Consider the following 16,681-nt stretch of genomic DNA (forward strand, 5'->3'; position numbering starts at 1 on the left):
TGTAATCCTTCATGTATCCCCTATAGTGAGCACAGGTGAAGGTAAACCTAAAAGAAAAGAGGTTTTAAAATTAATATAAATACATACAAAAACCCTCCCCTGTACAGTTGTCACCAAAAAGGAACTAATCAACAGAGACCAAAACTGTCTCTGTAACACTGGTGTTGATGTCTGCTGTAAACATTTCATATCTCACTTTTGAAGCCAGGCCCCTAGAGGCCTGCAAGGGTAACTGCAGTTTTTATCACATTCATGTGGGCTTTAAACAGCCCAGTGCAAGGAACAAAACACATGTCTGACACCTGATTGATGGGTGAAAGTCTGCAGCAGTTACAGTCACCGCCCCGACATATTGCTCTGACAATTTATTACATATGTGACCATCTGCTGATTCTGTTTTAGATTACTCACTTACCACCCAGGGGAGCTGGGTGCAGACCTACACCCAGCACAATAAGCACAACCAGTAGTTTGGTGGTGGTTCTGTTGGACAACACAGAAAGCACCCGGGGTCTTTAAGGGGCCAGTGTGTAGGCTATGTAGTGGTTAGATTTAAAATTGCAACAAAGTGAATGAAACAACATAAAGAACATGACACACAGTCTCATGTGTGTCACCACAGAAAAGACAAAAAGACAGCCTGAGGCGTCCAGTTTTGTTTTCTATCAATAAATAACTGTTCCCACTTTGTTGTTTTCATTTTATTTATGTTGGCATGAAGACGACAGGTTTAAAATAAAAGAGCAAGCAATCATTGCAGAGAACTTCTACTGTCATTATATTAACAGTGCTAATTTGCAGAGAGATTGCAAAAAACCCTGATCTGAATTATTCTGTCAATTGTAAATGTAGAAAACAAAAAATCCTCAATAATGACAATTATAATCACCACAATGTCGGACATACAAATTTGCTTCACAACACACTGACAAAATATTAGGTAAGACATGTTTGATACTTTTGACTCTTTCAAAAGAAAAAGAAAATAAACAAGCACATTGGGAACAATGTCTTAATAAAAGGCTAAATAAGTTTAACATCGGCTCTTTTTACATGCAGAGAAAGGCCCTACACAAGCAGTGCTTGCTGCCCTCTTGTGGTGGTGTGAAACAATGCATGTAAACAGTGGTTAAGATCTGTTCCATCAAAATGAGGAAGATGTTAAGCAGAAGAAGTTGGCTTATAGTGTGTGTGATCTGAATTTCATCAGAGTGTGAATATGAGCCTGTGCATGGTCTGAAACAACTGCTGGATTAAAGACATGGGTCATGGAGGTCTGCTGCTGCCTGTCTGAGCAAGAAAACAAAAAGCAAGGCTGAACCTGTAGAGGCGCTTCACTGTGAATGTATGGATCACAGAGGATGTCTAAGATCTATGGTAGGAAAAGCAACACCTACTATGCCCAGAAATGTCTGTAGACAGTCCTATGTAAATTTAGCTTGAACCTAAATCCATATTGCCTACATGTAACTCATGTAAAGCAAAAGTAAAATTAAATAAAAACAATGACTTTCATGGTATTCTCACTACTACTACTGCAGTCAGACAATATAATGTTATAGCAGTAATTTAGAAAGTTCATTGTTGGGTCTTAAAATATGCTATTGGTTGCATTATAGGTATTCAGAATTAACCATTGCAAGGGACTAATCACAGGACAGTTTTGGCCATTTTTAAAATATGTCTCCATGACCACCAGTATGTTTTCTGGTTACGTAGTGTGATTTATTTAGTTAAGTGGCATAATGCACAGGGATGCGGTCATTATAGTGAATTTAACCCCTTCAGGCTGATAAAAGCTCACATAAAACCAAAATAATCCTGATAGGGCTACAAATCTCACAGCATAATATCTCTATGTTTTATATATATATATATATAGCATATTACATAATAAATTGTTGGGTTCTCCTACATACATTAAATCAATGACTAAAAGGTTATACATTCTGCATGTAAACAATGCCTCCCTTTTAAACAGATACAGGTACTGTATATATTTAGCTTGTATTAGGACAGTGTTCAGGCAGAGTGGACTGTTTGTAACTTGTCACACTGCTCTTTAATAAAAAAAAAAACAAAAAAAAGTGTGCCTGCTGGCCAAAATAAATAAATAAATAAAACACTCATGCAGGGTTTTTACTGTACATCCCGGTATCCCTTTCTCTATTCAATATACATCAAATTAATATATTATTGACACCATCATTATCAAGTTAGACTATAGTTAGTGAGCTTTAATTATACATCACAGGATCATCAAATGTCTTTACTGTTCGTCGCTCAGACACGTGACGTCAACCCTGTGAGAATGAAGCATCAACCTCTGAAGTGAGGCGACGCTCTAACTTCCCAAACACCCCGGAGATTGGTGGTCTTTCAGCACTATTTGAATACACGCACTCATACACACACACACACACACACAAACACACATTGTCTAAAAGAGATAACACTTTGGCCGCACATGAGCAAGTATGTTGTTGTGCTTTCAGGTCTTGAGAGGTGTGTGGAGAAGAAACATGCTTTAGGGAGGAGGAGGAGGAAGAGGAGGATGAGGAGGAGGAGAAGGAAGAGGAGATGACGTGATGCATTAACCACAGTGCAGGAAACGTCTTCAATACCGTAACACGTTTCATAAAACCTCTCAAAAGTGATTTTTTTTCTTTTCAATTTATTATGAGAGGCTACTGAGTCACAGCACACATTAAATACAATTATGTGGACACAAGATGCTGAGATGCATCTCCCGCCTCTGTCACTTTATCTTCCTAGGATGTAAATAACCAAAAGAAAGAAAAAGGGAAGAGGAGAGGGCGTGCTCTCATTGGATAATCACACATGAAGATAAGAGAACACAAAGCACGGTTACTCCTTGCCCTGATGCTTCGACCTGCAGCAGACACAGTGACAGTTACAAGACAGATGGATACCAATGATCACACGGAGAGAGCAATAATAATAATTCTTAAAAAATGACTGCTGGTTGTAAAAATGAAGGTTGAAATCAAAATAATTTGTTTAACATTTGTCCTGTTTGAGCTCATCCCTCGAAAAAAAATACCAGTTTTTTCAAATAGTGGTGTAAAGAAAGGGCTTTCTGTGTAGGAGGGGAGTACTGGCACAGAGCGGCCAAATCTGAGGAAACAAGCATCATATGGGTCCAAGTCCGGTAGAAGAAGAGAAGATACGGGACTGCCACTGCGTCTCGCAATGCCGAAGGATCAGGGAAGGATCGCGATTCATTTGGCTTTGATTTCTGTGTAGTTGCTGCCGTCATCCCCCCTCCCTAAGGCCCCCTCCCTGGGCCTGGCTCCGATAAACTCCAGAGCAGCGTAATTCAGCTCTTGCCTCTCCAGTCCAGCCATAGAGCCCACAGGTTGGTAATCCCCGTCTTCTCCCTGCAGACAGAAGCAGCTGTCACCGGAGAGAATCACAGGAGAGGTGCCGGTGACACCTCCGATGAAAGAAAAGTGCAACAGACACCATAAAGTATTAGTGGTTACTGGTTGACATACTGACAAGGAGACTGAGATGTTTCCTGTTATGTTGGCAGTTTGTGTTAGCGATGAGGCAGCCATGCAGAAGGCAGTATCGGAAACAAACGGCAGAACACAGAAGCTGATATGCGAGGAGATGCAACTGTCACGGAGGCTTGTGTTTTTAATGGGGGGTTTGTTTGGGGAACCTTACCGTAGTCTCCTCTAGAATGGAGTTAAACTTTGAGCCCAACAGCTCTGTCTTAAGCTGTGCAAGAGTTAGGGGAGAGAAAAACAGACAGAAAAACGCAGAGGAGCGATGAAAGCAAGAGAAAAACAGTGTTTGGAAAGGTCATGGTTGGAGCTACTGAACTGCCATAGTGGGAGAGATTCCTTCTACCACCTCATTCTGAGGTTAAAATGGGGTCTCATCATTTATGACTTACTTCATTACACAAAAGTATAACCCCAAGCAATTCGAGAATGGTCGTCCAACCCATCCTCCATCATAATCATAATCATTGACATCAGCATGTCTCACCACTTTCTTCCTCAGATTTTGTTTGTCCTTCTTGACTGCGCTGTAGTACAAAGCTGGGTTCTCCAGGACCACGTCCTGCCTAGGGTTGCCATTCTCTCTGGGGGACGGAGTCACATAATCAGACTCGGCCTCAACTGCCACTAACGCAGGGCGACACGCCAAGCCTGGGCATCCATTTTAAAACAACAAGCTCTGTGAGGTTATTGCTGGAGGCCAACTGTGGCTGTGAGTGACGTGGTTATTTTATGGGTTTAGTCGCTGAGATCACACCCACGTCAGGGGCGATCTAACCGAGAAAGCTTGCAAATTTAGGGTTCCAAATATGCCTTGAGGCTGGAGTAAAGCACCTTGGTTAAGAGGGCTACCTGGGTTGTATTTAGCGTAGCAGGTCAAGGATACAGAAGCAGTGTCAGAGCAGGGAATCGTGCCTGCAAAATATAAAGTTAGTCCAGCTTGCTAACCCACTCCACAAGGCAGCCAAGTGTGGATCTCCAAGGATTTCAACAGGGACTTGTCGGTGCAAATAAACTGAAAAATTGCTCTAGAGAAATGATTCTCACGTCCACATCAATCCCACATTCACTCGTATACAATGTGCATCGATGCGTTTTAGAATGGATGACTAGGCTTAAGTGTTTCCTTGGATTTCAGAAAATGCTTAGTGAGGAAAATGCGACTTCTGCCTCGCAGCGGACTCTCCATTAGTTTGTCTCTTATACTCACTTCTTGTTGTTGTGGCCGACGTATCTCACTGCTGCAATGATGAAGGCTATGACCGCAACTCCTCCAATGGTGCCGACTATGACTGCCATCATGTACTTTTCTGAAAACAAACAGCATATTATCATTAACATAGACCTTAACTGCACAGCTAGCCCGCGTGAACCACACAAGTATAAAACTGTATTTTCTCCCATAAGAGAAAATATTTGCTCAATAATAATACATTTTATTTGTTGGTCACCAATATAATTTGCATGGATTGTGAATCCTTTTCAGAGACACATTCTTTTCTATTCACAAGTTCATTTCTGCTGTGAAGATGGACAGCCACACAGCCACAAGTGGCCAATTGAGGGACTGCAGTTTGTAGCACTTCTTTGCCCTGTAAGCTGCCTCTTGGTCAGATTTAGTAACATTTACACATCATGGTGAACATTCTAAGATTGTCACATTAGAGGACACTATCCATTAGAATAATAAACAACCACGACCAGTGTAGGTTTTTTAATAAAACAACAAAGAGGCAGTGCAGTAAGAAGATTGAGGACGCCATGGTCACATCTGACAAATATCCAACTGCTCCCTCACACATCTATTTATGTAGTCAGCAATCTGACATGTCTCATCTGCAAAGGGCTTAATATGCATGTCAATCAGATTTGTTAAATAATTTCCCAGATGGATCAGAGAGATATTTTTTTTAAAAAAATCCACTTTTTTCAACAAGTAAATACATTATTGCATGATAAGATAAGATAAGATAAGATAAGATAAGATAAAACTTTATTAATCCCGAAGGAAATTCTTGTGCCAGAGGTATCAAGTCACAATAAATGCAGTTAAGTACAGAGTATAGGTATAAGTGTCACTATAATCCAAAATAAGAGTACAATGATGATGATGATGATGAATTAGAAAGCTCTTACTCACTCTCCTGCTGCAGCTCCAGAAAGACACTCTCCCTGCCGTACATGTTGTAGATGCTGCAGTGGACGTTCACGGCAGGGCCGCCGTTGTCGACCCGTTCGCCTTTCTCTCGCAGCTTGATCATGCCCGTGGTGGTGTGTCCATCAGTGTGCGTGTAGAAGTTGTACCTGCCGTCAGTCTCATTGATGGTGATGTTTAAGTCAGGCAGGTAGAACTCAATGGTGGGTTCAGGGTTTCCCGTGGCCATGCAGACGCACTGGACACCCTCCCTCACCACAGTGCACTTTGACTCCTCCAGAAGGACGGGGGCATCTATGGAAGGATAGTGCAATTTTACACAAGTTGATTGCTGAACATCCAAAAATCCTATATCTTAATGGAAGACAGTGAAGCACTCACACTCCACAGTGATGTTTAGGGAGCTGCTGGCTCGTCCGTGCTCATTCTCAGCCAGGCAGCGGTACTGTCCGTCTCCCTGGGGTGTGATTTCCATGATCTCCAGCACCGACAGTTCGTCAGCTGTGATGGTGCCCACCAGCTCGCCATCCTTCAACCAGGTGAGGGTCGGGGCCGGGCTGCCCTGGGTGCTGCAGTGCAGTGCCAGTGAGGTGCCTTCTAGTACGGTCATTGATTCATTCAACGTGGGCTCACGAGGAGGGTCTACAATTAGAGAATTAATACTAACATTATCATATCCTTATTCAAAACAGGTCAAATTAACCCAATACTTACACTTGACAGACAGGTACAGTGAGGTGTTCATCATGCCGTAGCCGTTGTCCCCAATGCAGGTGTAAACTCCCTCATTCGCAGGCGTCACGTCATCTAGGATGAGCGAGATGTTGGACGCCGTGTCCCACAGCAGCTCCTGGTCTCCGAACGTCCAGGAGATCCTGGGATGAGGATTGCTGTCCACCTCACAGTGCAGCATCACAGTGCTGCCTTCCATCACCTCTGCAGAGGCGTTCACCCACACGGAGCGTGGAGCATCTGCAAGAAGGGGTAAAATGTGAGCTCAAGTTGGTGTGATATGTCATGAAATTTGATCATTAGTTAACTTGTGGTAGCCCCTTTTAAGAACTCAAACACAGGCACTCATACTGCTCAATACTTTGAGTGTACTAAGGCTGAAAAGCATTGCTGCAGACTTACACTTGATGTCTAGTGAAATAAGCCTCTCATAGACCAGAGTGGTGTTGGGGTAGTAGACTCTGCAGCCCAGCAGCTGCCCATTGTGCATAGGTCTTGGTGTGAAGGTGAGGGTGTTGGAGAGCACTGCTGTGTTGCTCTCTTCCAGGTAGCTGGAGCTGAACTCTGGGTCAGGCAGATAGTCAGTGTACATCCACTGGATCTCTGGAGTCAGGTCGGGGCAGTTATCAGGAGCATAGCACGTCAGCTCCAGGCTCTCGTCACTGACTATCTCTTCAGGTACATCAATGTTGGGCTGATCTGGAGGACAAATACATTTTTTAGCCTTTGTGTTAAAGCAATTTAACCACAGCTTCTATTGTCAGTCACTGACCTAGTACTTTGAGCTCAGCAAAGTCTGGGTACGTGTACATATTGGCTCCGCCAAGGTCTGCACGAAAGTAGTATCTCCCTGAGTGCTCAGCTCCAATGTTGTTGATGAGCAGAGTGCAGTTCCTCTGGTGCAGGTCACCGAGCAACTTGGTGCGTCCCTTGTAGCTCTCGTGCACAACATCTGTGCGTGATTTGAAGACCACAGGAGGGAAGAGCTGAGGGTAGGGCTGGCCAAAGTACCAGATACCATGAATGCCGCGGTACGGCCTGATGCCAGACGGATACATGAAGGTGCACGGGATGACCACACAGGAGTTTGTCATGGCCGAGATATCCCGTGGTATCCATACGTTCCACTGGCAGCTTGCATCTGGGAGAAGAAATACAGGAGTAAATCTCTCCAGCTGTCATAGAAGAACATGTCATGCTCTTAAATAAAAAAAAGAGGTAGAGGAATGAGTTACCATTAATGATCAGCAGCAGAGGTAAGAGCAGCTCCAAACACCACATGGTCTCTGCTTAGCGCTGAACCATAGACCTCTGCAACAAACAACATCCTGTCAGTTACAGCACATGCATCATCATGAGAGGGAGGAAAACATATCTTGTTGACAGCACTGCATGACTCAGAGGCCATGGTGACCTCTAAGAATCACACAAATTCAAAATGTTCTTGAGATTTTCCAGTCTTGATGCAGCACAGAGCCAAACCTCCAGCAGAAACCACTCAGTGAGGATCCTTTTAGTTTAACTGGATTCAAAATTGCAAAAAAAGATATTAAGTCACTACTAAATAAATTTCTTCCTATAATTTAATTTTTAACTGAAATAATATTAGAAGGTAACTATAATTCCCTGCCTGGTCTCTTTAGTTTTGTAGTCATAATCCAATCACTGCATGCACTCTGTTTCTGTTCTGTTTCTGTTTCCTCTTTGTTCCTCTTGCTTGGCTCAGACGGTCCTGCGGAGTGCTCTGCCAGCATCTGCTCGGCTTGGGTCTCTTGTATGTGCAATTCAACTATGTGAGTGATCATGCAGAAGGTCAGTAACTTTTGGGGTATTTCTGTTTCAGGTCATTGAAAATTGTGAGTCAGCAAAAGAAAATGCAAAAAAAATGGACAGACAACATTGATGATGAGAATTGTGGAAGAAACTAACATCTGTAAAAATCCACAGCCATGGACGGTAACTGTAAAAGTGACAATACTCAAAATGTCAAATGACAAACTTCTTTTTTAATTTTTATTTTCTCTCCCTCTATGACCCACAATAAGCCAATTTATAATACATATATAAAAGTCTTTAAATGTAGCCAGTTCAGCTAAGAAAATGTCTTGATATTAAGCAAACATTATATTGAAACTATTTGTTCAGTATGCTTTGTGGTGTGAGCTGATTTAAAATTCTTGTCATTACCTGGAAATGCTGATGGTTAGAAACAGACTTCAGGACAGCTTCCAGTAGGGGGTGCTCACTCACACCCGGACAGTTTCACAGCCTCCTTCTCTGTAAAACAAACGCACGTGACATCAGGCGCTGACATCACTCGAACATCACTCAGTCAGCACCTGTTTGCTCAGTGAAGGCACTCATCATGGTGGCCGTATGTAAGCCCGTCCAATGAATGACTCTCACTGTGTGGAGGATCTCTGACACGAAGCCAAACCCCAGTCACAGCGTGCATCATGTCATCGGTGGATAACTGATTACTGATACTATGTGTGCTGTAATGGGGGGGGGGGGGGGGGGGGTGGGGGTTGGGGGGGCAGCATTTAGTGGTGACATCATATGTAAATAAGTGCTGCTGTGTAAGCTGTTCACTGCCATGACAAAGCATACAAAGCTTGTGTATTTTTATTGAGACCCCTCCTGTCACCCATTGACAGGCACTCCACAACACACCTTAGGAAGTGAATGGATGGGTGGATGGATGTACAAATATTGTGAAAGTGTATAATTTTGCAAAGTTTAACCTGCTGTACATTCCATCACTGTGGAGGGTTGCACTAAGGTTGACTTCTTTCCTGCTCTTTCTTCTTACACTAAAACTCCTCACTGAACATCTGTCAGTAACTTCAGGTGTTTTATGGCTTGTTGTTTGTCTTTACACCACAGTACTCAGTTAAAAAAAATAGGAGAGAGAGTTTTCTGCTTGTTACACAACTGCTGATAGCAAATGTTAAAAAGACACCTGTACATGTACTTCTAGCAGCAATCCATAGATTTAGTGTGCTAATGTTTACTTTTCTTGCATTTACATGGAATTGTTTAAATGTGCTTTAAAACAAATAAAAATCTATTTAATGTTTGTTACTTGAAATGGAAGCAGTAGCAGTGTTTCAAGCCCGGCGCTGCAGCAGCCGGTGTGTGCAGATGGCAGGCCTGAGAGTGGATTGTGCTTTAGAGCTCCATGATTAACACATCACCAACATCCCCCGGAGGATCCACGGCCAATATTAGCTTTGTTGATGAAAAGAAGTGGGAAAAAAAAAATACAAATTCTGTTCGGTTTGATACTGCAAGAGGCCAAGGATGTGTCATGGTGCTCATTGTGCTGTCCTGCTGCCAAATAGTCACACATTCATAGGTATTTAAATGTGCTAAAGGATTTTACTTGACTTGTTGTTGATTTACAATTTAACACTCATTTTTAAAGTGGCACTAATTGTTTATTTTGGTCACTTGGGGGGCGGTACAACGAGCTGTACACCCTGTATCATACACCTTTGAACTGAGCAGCACAGTCCTTGACTGGATGCAAGCGTGGTGAGCTTGTTGGAAAATAAACCTTGAGAAGGACGTCTTGGCCAACATAATGGCACACTGTTACAGATGACAATCCAATGTTGCGTCAAGCTCCAACCATCTGTGCCGCAACAAAAGACCAAGAGCTATATGCGAGGGTGTCCAGAGACCATCACCAAGAGCAAGTCAGAATAAAGTCAAGCAGGGCCACTGACACCACCACCACCACCACCACTGACCCTAACAACACTAACAACGGCCTCATTGATGGAGCAGACAAACGGTTGGCACAGAACACACAGCATACGTGTGCACACTTCTATACACACACACATAAATCACTTGCCTCATACCAGCCTCAGCACCAGGCTCCTGCTGCCTCTTAGTCCCGTCTTCTTCTTCGTCTTCTTCTTCTTCTTCTTCTCCTGGTTGTTGTTGCTCTGCTAGTCGTCTTGCTCTGGATGCCAGACTCTAAAAGAAAGAGAGAGAGAGGGAGAGGGAGAGGGATGGAAAAATGGAGATAAAACGAGATGTTCTTAGCAGACAAGGGGAAGAGAGAAGTCTGTGTGAGCTTTGGTTTTACATGCGTCGTGGGCAGATCTGAATATGCGTTCAGGCATTTCTAGAGCTGTTCTTTGGCCCACTCAGCATTCCCCTCCTCCATGTTCCACCAGTTATCCAAGCTGCCCCATGTGCCTCGATGTCTGGATCATGCGTGTTGCCGTCTGAGGTCGAAGCAAAACGTGTTGACCCTTGATGAACTTTTTTTTTTTTTATACCAGAGGTGACACCCAGGACACGAGTACACAGGAGGGGGAGGAATGACTCAGTATCACTTTAAAGTGTGCCGGCATATGAAGAGTGGGAGGAACGTAACTTGCAAGAGGAATATGTATGCAAATTCATGATTTATATTACTTTGATAGAGGCTTCATGTGTTTCAAATTATGAAAAAAGAAAAGCCCAAAATCACATTAATAGACTGAAGAAAGTGTTTAAATTTGCAGCTCGAGGGCATGATTGCTGGATTCTGCAGCTGTATGCAGATGTTAATTTTCCCTGTTGAAGAATGTTTGTAGGTGGAGAGCATACTCAGAGGTCCACGTTGTTAACATATAAACACAACAAAGGCAAGTTGTCTCCCTGATGAGGAAGACTATTTCATCCCTATTGTTGCATGTAGCGCTTGCGTCCAAAAGCCAATCGGCCACCGGCCAAGTGGTGGCATCAGACAAGCTGTGGATAACCTCAAGGGAATCCCTCCATAAGAGATTGTTGTATTGATGGCCTACACATGCTAGGCTTTACACACACGCAGCATTAGGCATGCCAACACACTCCTCAGTGTGGGGCGTGCTGCTATGTGACCTTCCTCCTCAACTCCTTCTGTGCCTGATGTAAGCTATAAACACACACTATTGTCCTGCTGGGACAGTGGTCATTGTCTGTACACGTGTAAATGTATGACTTATCACAAAGAAACACAAAGAGAATCCATGAAAAAGAAATCTTTCTGTGTGCTTTGTTGTGTGTAAAACTGATACTTGATACTCGGAGGTTATGAAACTTCACCGTCATCCTTTAATCCACCCATCACTTCGGTCTCACCTTTAATGACTCATTTCATATGTTTCAAATCACTCAGACAAACAGCCAAGATGAACATTTTAATTGTCAATATCGTCCGCAGCCCATGTACAGTATAAGAGCATCGCGAACAAGAGGGGGACAGGAGGAGGGAAGGGGGGGGGGGGAAAATAATGGGGACCTTGTACATAGAACACTGCCCATTGTTAAAGGGACGAACTGGAGGAATTTTTTCCGGAACAGACCCGCTCACAGCTTGCGCTGTGCTGCTTGCCCGTGACGCGCATTGATCCACCACAAGCTAAGGCTCCCACTAAAATACTCAGAGGAGCAGATGGTCTTAAAACATGACTGCTCCCCCCTCCCACACATGGCGCGCTGAGCTGTGATGAGCCCAGCACACCACACACACACACACGACGCAAACATAAACACAGATATGTGCCAATATCCAGTCACACAGTCTGTCCAAGGTACAGCAGAAAGTGGTGGCATAAATAATATACTGGACTTCAAGGGTAATAAGACATAAATCCATCATGCATGCCTTTTTCAGTTAATATTCCCATGGATATTCTTCAGTATGAGTTTTGCAACTTTATTTAAACACAAGTCTGCCAATAACATTTTAGTTGAACGTGTATTTTTCAATAAGAACCTTTAAAAAAAGAAAAAAAAAAGTTTGTTTCTCTTAGTGAATTAGAAATCAGCATTATCTAAGTGGAATAGATCTTAAAAAAAATAAACTGCACATGGAGACTTTTTGTAGAAGCCCACAAATCCCATCTGACAATAAGCAAAGCTTCACATATCTCACCACCAATGTTACAAGAAACCAGGAGCACCACTGCCTTATTTTATTTCCCCTCTCTTCTACCTGGCAAACCCAGTGACTCTGGCGATTCCTGTCCCAGTGGGCAGATGGTGAACCACAGGCCTCCTCTCTCTCTCTTCCGCCCTGAACAAAAGGGGCTGATAAACAGCGCCGTCACCTGTTCAGCCACACAGACAGAAACGCTGCGGCCGCTCCTTTAAACCCTCTATTTGACTGTGTGCTCCTAAAAAAACACAAATGATGCTACAAAAGAGCCAGATGAAACGTCTTTGTGATTCCCTTAAAACTTAATGTGGATAACAATTACGAATACAGACCAGTCTTCTCTGATGTTGCATTAAAAATACACTACAGAAGACATGATGTGCAGGTGCAGGCAATCCACATTCTGACAGTGTCAATCAATTACTGCACCAAATAACAACTTGTGAAACAGTTTTTGTTTGGCCGGTGTAATCAGGCCTTCTTCTGCCTGGCGTCACATGTCGGTTTAGGCACTGCTAATACAGGCTGGCACAGCCAGAGAAATCTGTCCAGTAATAACTGACTGGGCTTTTAGCAGCTCCATCAGCAGCAGCCACATCATCTCATCAACACTCATACAATCACTCGGCCTTTTGCACCCTTATCCCTGCCCAGAACGAACTTCTGACTCGCTCCATAGAACCCTGACTGTTGGTGTCGACAGTAAAAAACAACTGTGTGCATGAATTTACATCCTCCAACTGATGCTCCTATATACAACCAAAAAATAACAGCATGCTCCTCACCTGTGTAGGTGACTGACTCCCAAAGCAGCTCCTGTATGAGCAGAGCCAGCAGCTGTCCCTCTGACACTCACATGCACAGCGTCACGCCAGCAAGACCTCTCGCCACTCTCTGTACCAAGCCCCAACAGTGTGGAATAAACTGCCCTCCCCACCACCACTGCTGCTACCACCATCATCATCACCACCACCACCACCACCACCACCCCTCCCTTGTAAAAAAAAAAAGATCAGCCCTTTAGTGTAGCAGCATTGTTCTGAAGCTTCGCCCCAAGGCTCAGCCATTCATAAATACACCCGGGGCCCACAAAGGGCCACACTGTTCCCCCCCTCGTCCCCGGCTGAGGATTTGAGCTCCGAGGCCTTTCCATCCATCACGACCAATAGCTGGATGGGACAGGGTATATGTGATCATTTTTTGATGGATGGAGAGCACATCCAGATTTCAGTTTTCTATTGGAGGTCAGTGCAACAAAAGACAGGAAGCGAGTCTGGGAGGGGGTGATGAAGAGGAAAACTTGGAAAATGTATAATGTCTGCTTCTTTTAGTGACACTAAATGTGGATCAGCCACATTACACAAAAGCCTGGACAGGACTACGGCTTTCTGCAAGTCAATTGTGTATTAAAATAGGGGAAAAGCTAGTTTACCTGCACTCACATATCAAATATAACTCTTTATAACTTGTTAGCTTCAACATTAAAGTGCAGACTGTGGTGTTACAGCGCAATACAGCAACACTTAAAGACAAAAAATGTCATATAACAGACAGAAATCCATCAGCTGATCCCATGAGGTAGTGCATGTGTGTTGGGGCGGGACTTGTTACCATGGTTGCCAAGAAAATAGGTAGAAAAACAGTGCTTATCGTTCTGTTCTCCATAAGAATCGCATATTCAACAAGGCTGTGATGACAATATGATGATATCATCAGGCTTTTATGCTAACATGGTTATGAGTGTATTCCTCTGTTGATAGAATAATATAAAATATTGAACATAGTTCAATATACAGGCTTATTTAATGACACTCGTCACTCCTGCTGCAGACGTCCTGGGTGCAACTGATACAGAAGAAGGGTTGTGTATGAAGAACATTTTTATTGCCTGTGTGACTGAAGACATGACAGACTCCTCCTTGATGTCTTCAAACTTGGTCCCTTAGAGAGCTGAGGTCATTCTGAAGCTTAATTATGTGAAGTCTGTCATAGCTCCATATGAAGCAGGATTCAAAATAATCCTGTAAGCTGGTTTTAATTGTGTATTTTCAACTAAAATTATTTTTTGCCTCACATCAAATTAACCTGCCATTAATAAAGACACTATGTGCCATCAGAGGAGTGCTCACACAGTTACATAGTGCTGTGAGCGTGTCATGAAACCTCAGGACTTTGCTAACAAATGCCCTCCCTCCTCCTGACACAGTGGCCATTGTCTCTCGAGGCCTTCTGGGACAGAACAGCTCGGCTCGAGCCTGACACCGCACAACACTGGGAAGTCGATGCACACAGATAATTGTCTTTTAATCACAACAATCCCCTTTTCTCTGCCCTTGCTCGTTTGTGTCTCTTGTGTGACATTTTTTCTCTCTCTCTGTTGTAACGTGTGGTTTGACCGACCACGAGCAGGAGCTAAGAAGTCACAAACATCATGTTAAATATTAATATATATGAAAAACTAATGTTTGTTTAAAGCTCAGCCACAACCTAACACAATTTAAGGCCCTTTCTCCTGTCAGCTTCTTGTCATCAGATCAGATGTGGGTTTTTGGGTCAGCATGCTTTAAACAAGTTCAACAGTGTAAACAAGCGTAGCCTTTCTGGAAAGATGCCATTTTATTGTCTCTCAACAGATAAAGGCACAATAAAGACCTCCTTCTTTAACCCTACAAACGGGGGTGTGTGGGGGTTAAGTATGAGCTGACCTGTGCTGTAGGCTCATGCTAAGAGCACAACAGGATGTGTACACAGGGCTAAAGATGGCTGCCGTTACACCTTGGGTGCTGTTCAGAACAGTTATAAGGACTCAGAATGGACATTCTGTGTGAAGACTGTACACAGAGCAAGCACTGAATTACACAACTGATGTAATTGAGTAGAAATATAAGCTACAGATATCATCAGTCTCCCACTTCCTGTGCTGATGTCCAACCGTCTAATCCACAAACTAAGAGTAGAAATTGACACACACATTTCTATAGTATAGTATAGTGGTGGAGGGTGGTGTGTGTGTCTGTGGGGAGAAAGGGTGTGTGTGGGTGGTGCGGGACAAGTGACAGAATAACACACTGAGAATGGATCTTTTGTCCACTTCGCTGGACAGAAGCAGCTCATGGCCGCCATGTGCAAACACATGGAGCGGAGGAGAATATTTACATTTAGCTTTCTGCATCTGATCATTTTTACTACATGTCTCTGAGACAAAGAGCATCTGATTTTACAGTCTGAGAATCGCAAGATTAAAAATCAATCAAATTTGGTATTTAGTTCCAATACATTTCAGTTAACAGAAATTCCCAATAATCTGTCAGATTATATTAGGAGGTTAGATTCAGAGCTGTGGCATGCTGCTGCCCTTGTTTTACACAGGATTTGTATTCCCAAAGGTGCACCTAATCTCAAATTTGCCCTACTTGGCTAAAGTTCTCATATTGTGCTCCAACTGTCACTGAGTGACTTCAGCTTGGTGTCTGGAGGTTGTTTTGCATCAGTTTTGTTTAAAATGTTCCGTAGAATTTCATACCATTAGTAGTTTAACAACAGCTTAATTCATTTCAACAAGTCTCCTTTAATGAGCTAAATCCAATCCATATTACCTAAATTTGTATAAAACAGTTAACATGACTTTGGGCTTAATCAATGAACTGAACTTTACAATTGATGATAATATGTTTTCCTTTTCAACATGTTTAAATTGTGCATTCAAATATCTTAGGTATATATATATATCTCATGTATGTGTAAGCACAACAATCCTCAACAACCACACTATTCTGATATCTGGTCACAGATCTGTGTTCTGTCGCAAAGACAACAGTTCAAAGTGAGAGACTTAAAGCCAGAAGAGAGAATATCAATTTAAAAAATGTAATTACAAACATGGATTTTAAAGAAATAAAACATAATTGTACAGTAAAGAAGCAGAGCTCTTACCTTATCAGCTGATCTGAAGCAGTGAGGAGCTCAGTCTCAGCATTTGTCGCCTCCTCTGCTCTCCCTCCTCCCTGTCGCTCTCTCTGTGTCAGCAGATTGGGTCCTTGGCATGCAAACCTGTGTTAGGAAGAGGATGGAGGAGTGGAGGAGCTGCGCTTAGAAGCAGTTTGTTTCATTAAAGGATAATTCTGTGTTTTCTGAGCCATGATTGTTTTACTGTGCTTTTACATTGAACTGATGCTTCAGAAATAACATGTTTAGACGGCACACAATGAGGAATTTAAGAAAAAAAGATAATGCCCTTAAACACTTTGTACGTGAGTTAGCTTCAACAGGTCTCAGATTACAAAAAACACAGTACCTGTTGTAAAATTCCAAATGCTGTCCACTTTGTTTTGTCATCAA

At 42.9% G+C, this 16,681-nt stretch overlaps 1 protein-coding gene across 7 annotated transcripts; it reads right to left on the reverse strand.

Annotated features, from left to right (window-relative positions):
• Positions 1-695: 695 nt before the first annotated feature.
• Positions 696-16,394, reverse strand: mag (myelin associated glycoprotein). 7 transcript variants are annotated; one of them, XM_028424866.1, is made up of 14 exons: positions 16,277-16,335; positions 10,520-10,661; positions 10,283-10,407; positions 8,608-8,697; positions 7,656-7,731; positions 7,193-7,561; positions 6,823-7,119; positions 6,403-6,660; positions 6,070-6,330; positions 5,674-5,982; positions 4,744-4,843; positions 4,021-4,117; positions 3,694-3,747; positions 696-3,401 (listed from the first exon to the last, which is right to left on the reverse strand). In XM_028424866.1, exons 5-14 carry the CDS (start codon positions 7,699-7,701, stop codon positions 3,243-3,245), a joined length of 1,950 nt encoding a protein of 649 aa, XP_028280667.1. In that variant the 5' UTR covers positions 7,702-7,731; positions 8,608-8,697; positions 10,283-10,407; positions 10,520-10,661; positions 16,277-16,335; the 3' UTR covers positions 696-3,242. The 7 variants fall into 7 exon arrangements, with proteins under 7 accessions (XP_028280667.1, XP_028280666.1, XP_028280668.1 ...); XM_028424865.1 differs by lacking the exon at positions 10,520-10,661 and having other exon boundaries at positions 16,277-16,394; XM_028424867.1 differs by lacking the exons at positions 10,520-10,661; positions 16,277-16,335 and adding an exon at positions 13,129-13,248 and having other exon boundaries at positions 10,290-10,407.
• Between the last annotated feature and the right edge of the window lie 287 nt (positions 16,395-16,681).

The sequence above is a fragment of the Parambassis ranga genome, chromosome 16 (genome assembly GCF_900634625.1).
Source record: "Parambassis ranga chromosome 16, fParRan2.1, whole genome shotgun sequence".
NCBI classification, from domain to species: domain Eukaryota; kingdom Metazoa; phylum Chordata; class Actinopteri; family Ambassidae; genus Parambassis; species Parambassis ranga.

Bases quoted from the DNA above. Each gene is read 5' to 3' on its own strand.
- mag (XM_028424865.1), bottom strand. From the start codon at position 7,701: ATGTGGTGTTTGGAGCTGCTCTTACCTCTGCTGCTGATCATTAATG. The intron at 6,331-6,402 runs GTAAGTATTGGG...CTCTAATTGTAG, and splicing joins ACTGTACCTGTCTGTCAAGT to ACCCTCCTCGTGAGCCCACG. The intron at 5,983-6,069 runs GTGAGTGCTTCA...ATCCTTCCATAG, and splicing joins CCTAAACATCACTGTGGAGT to ATGCCCCCGTCCTTCTGGAG.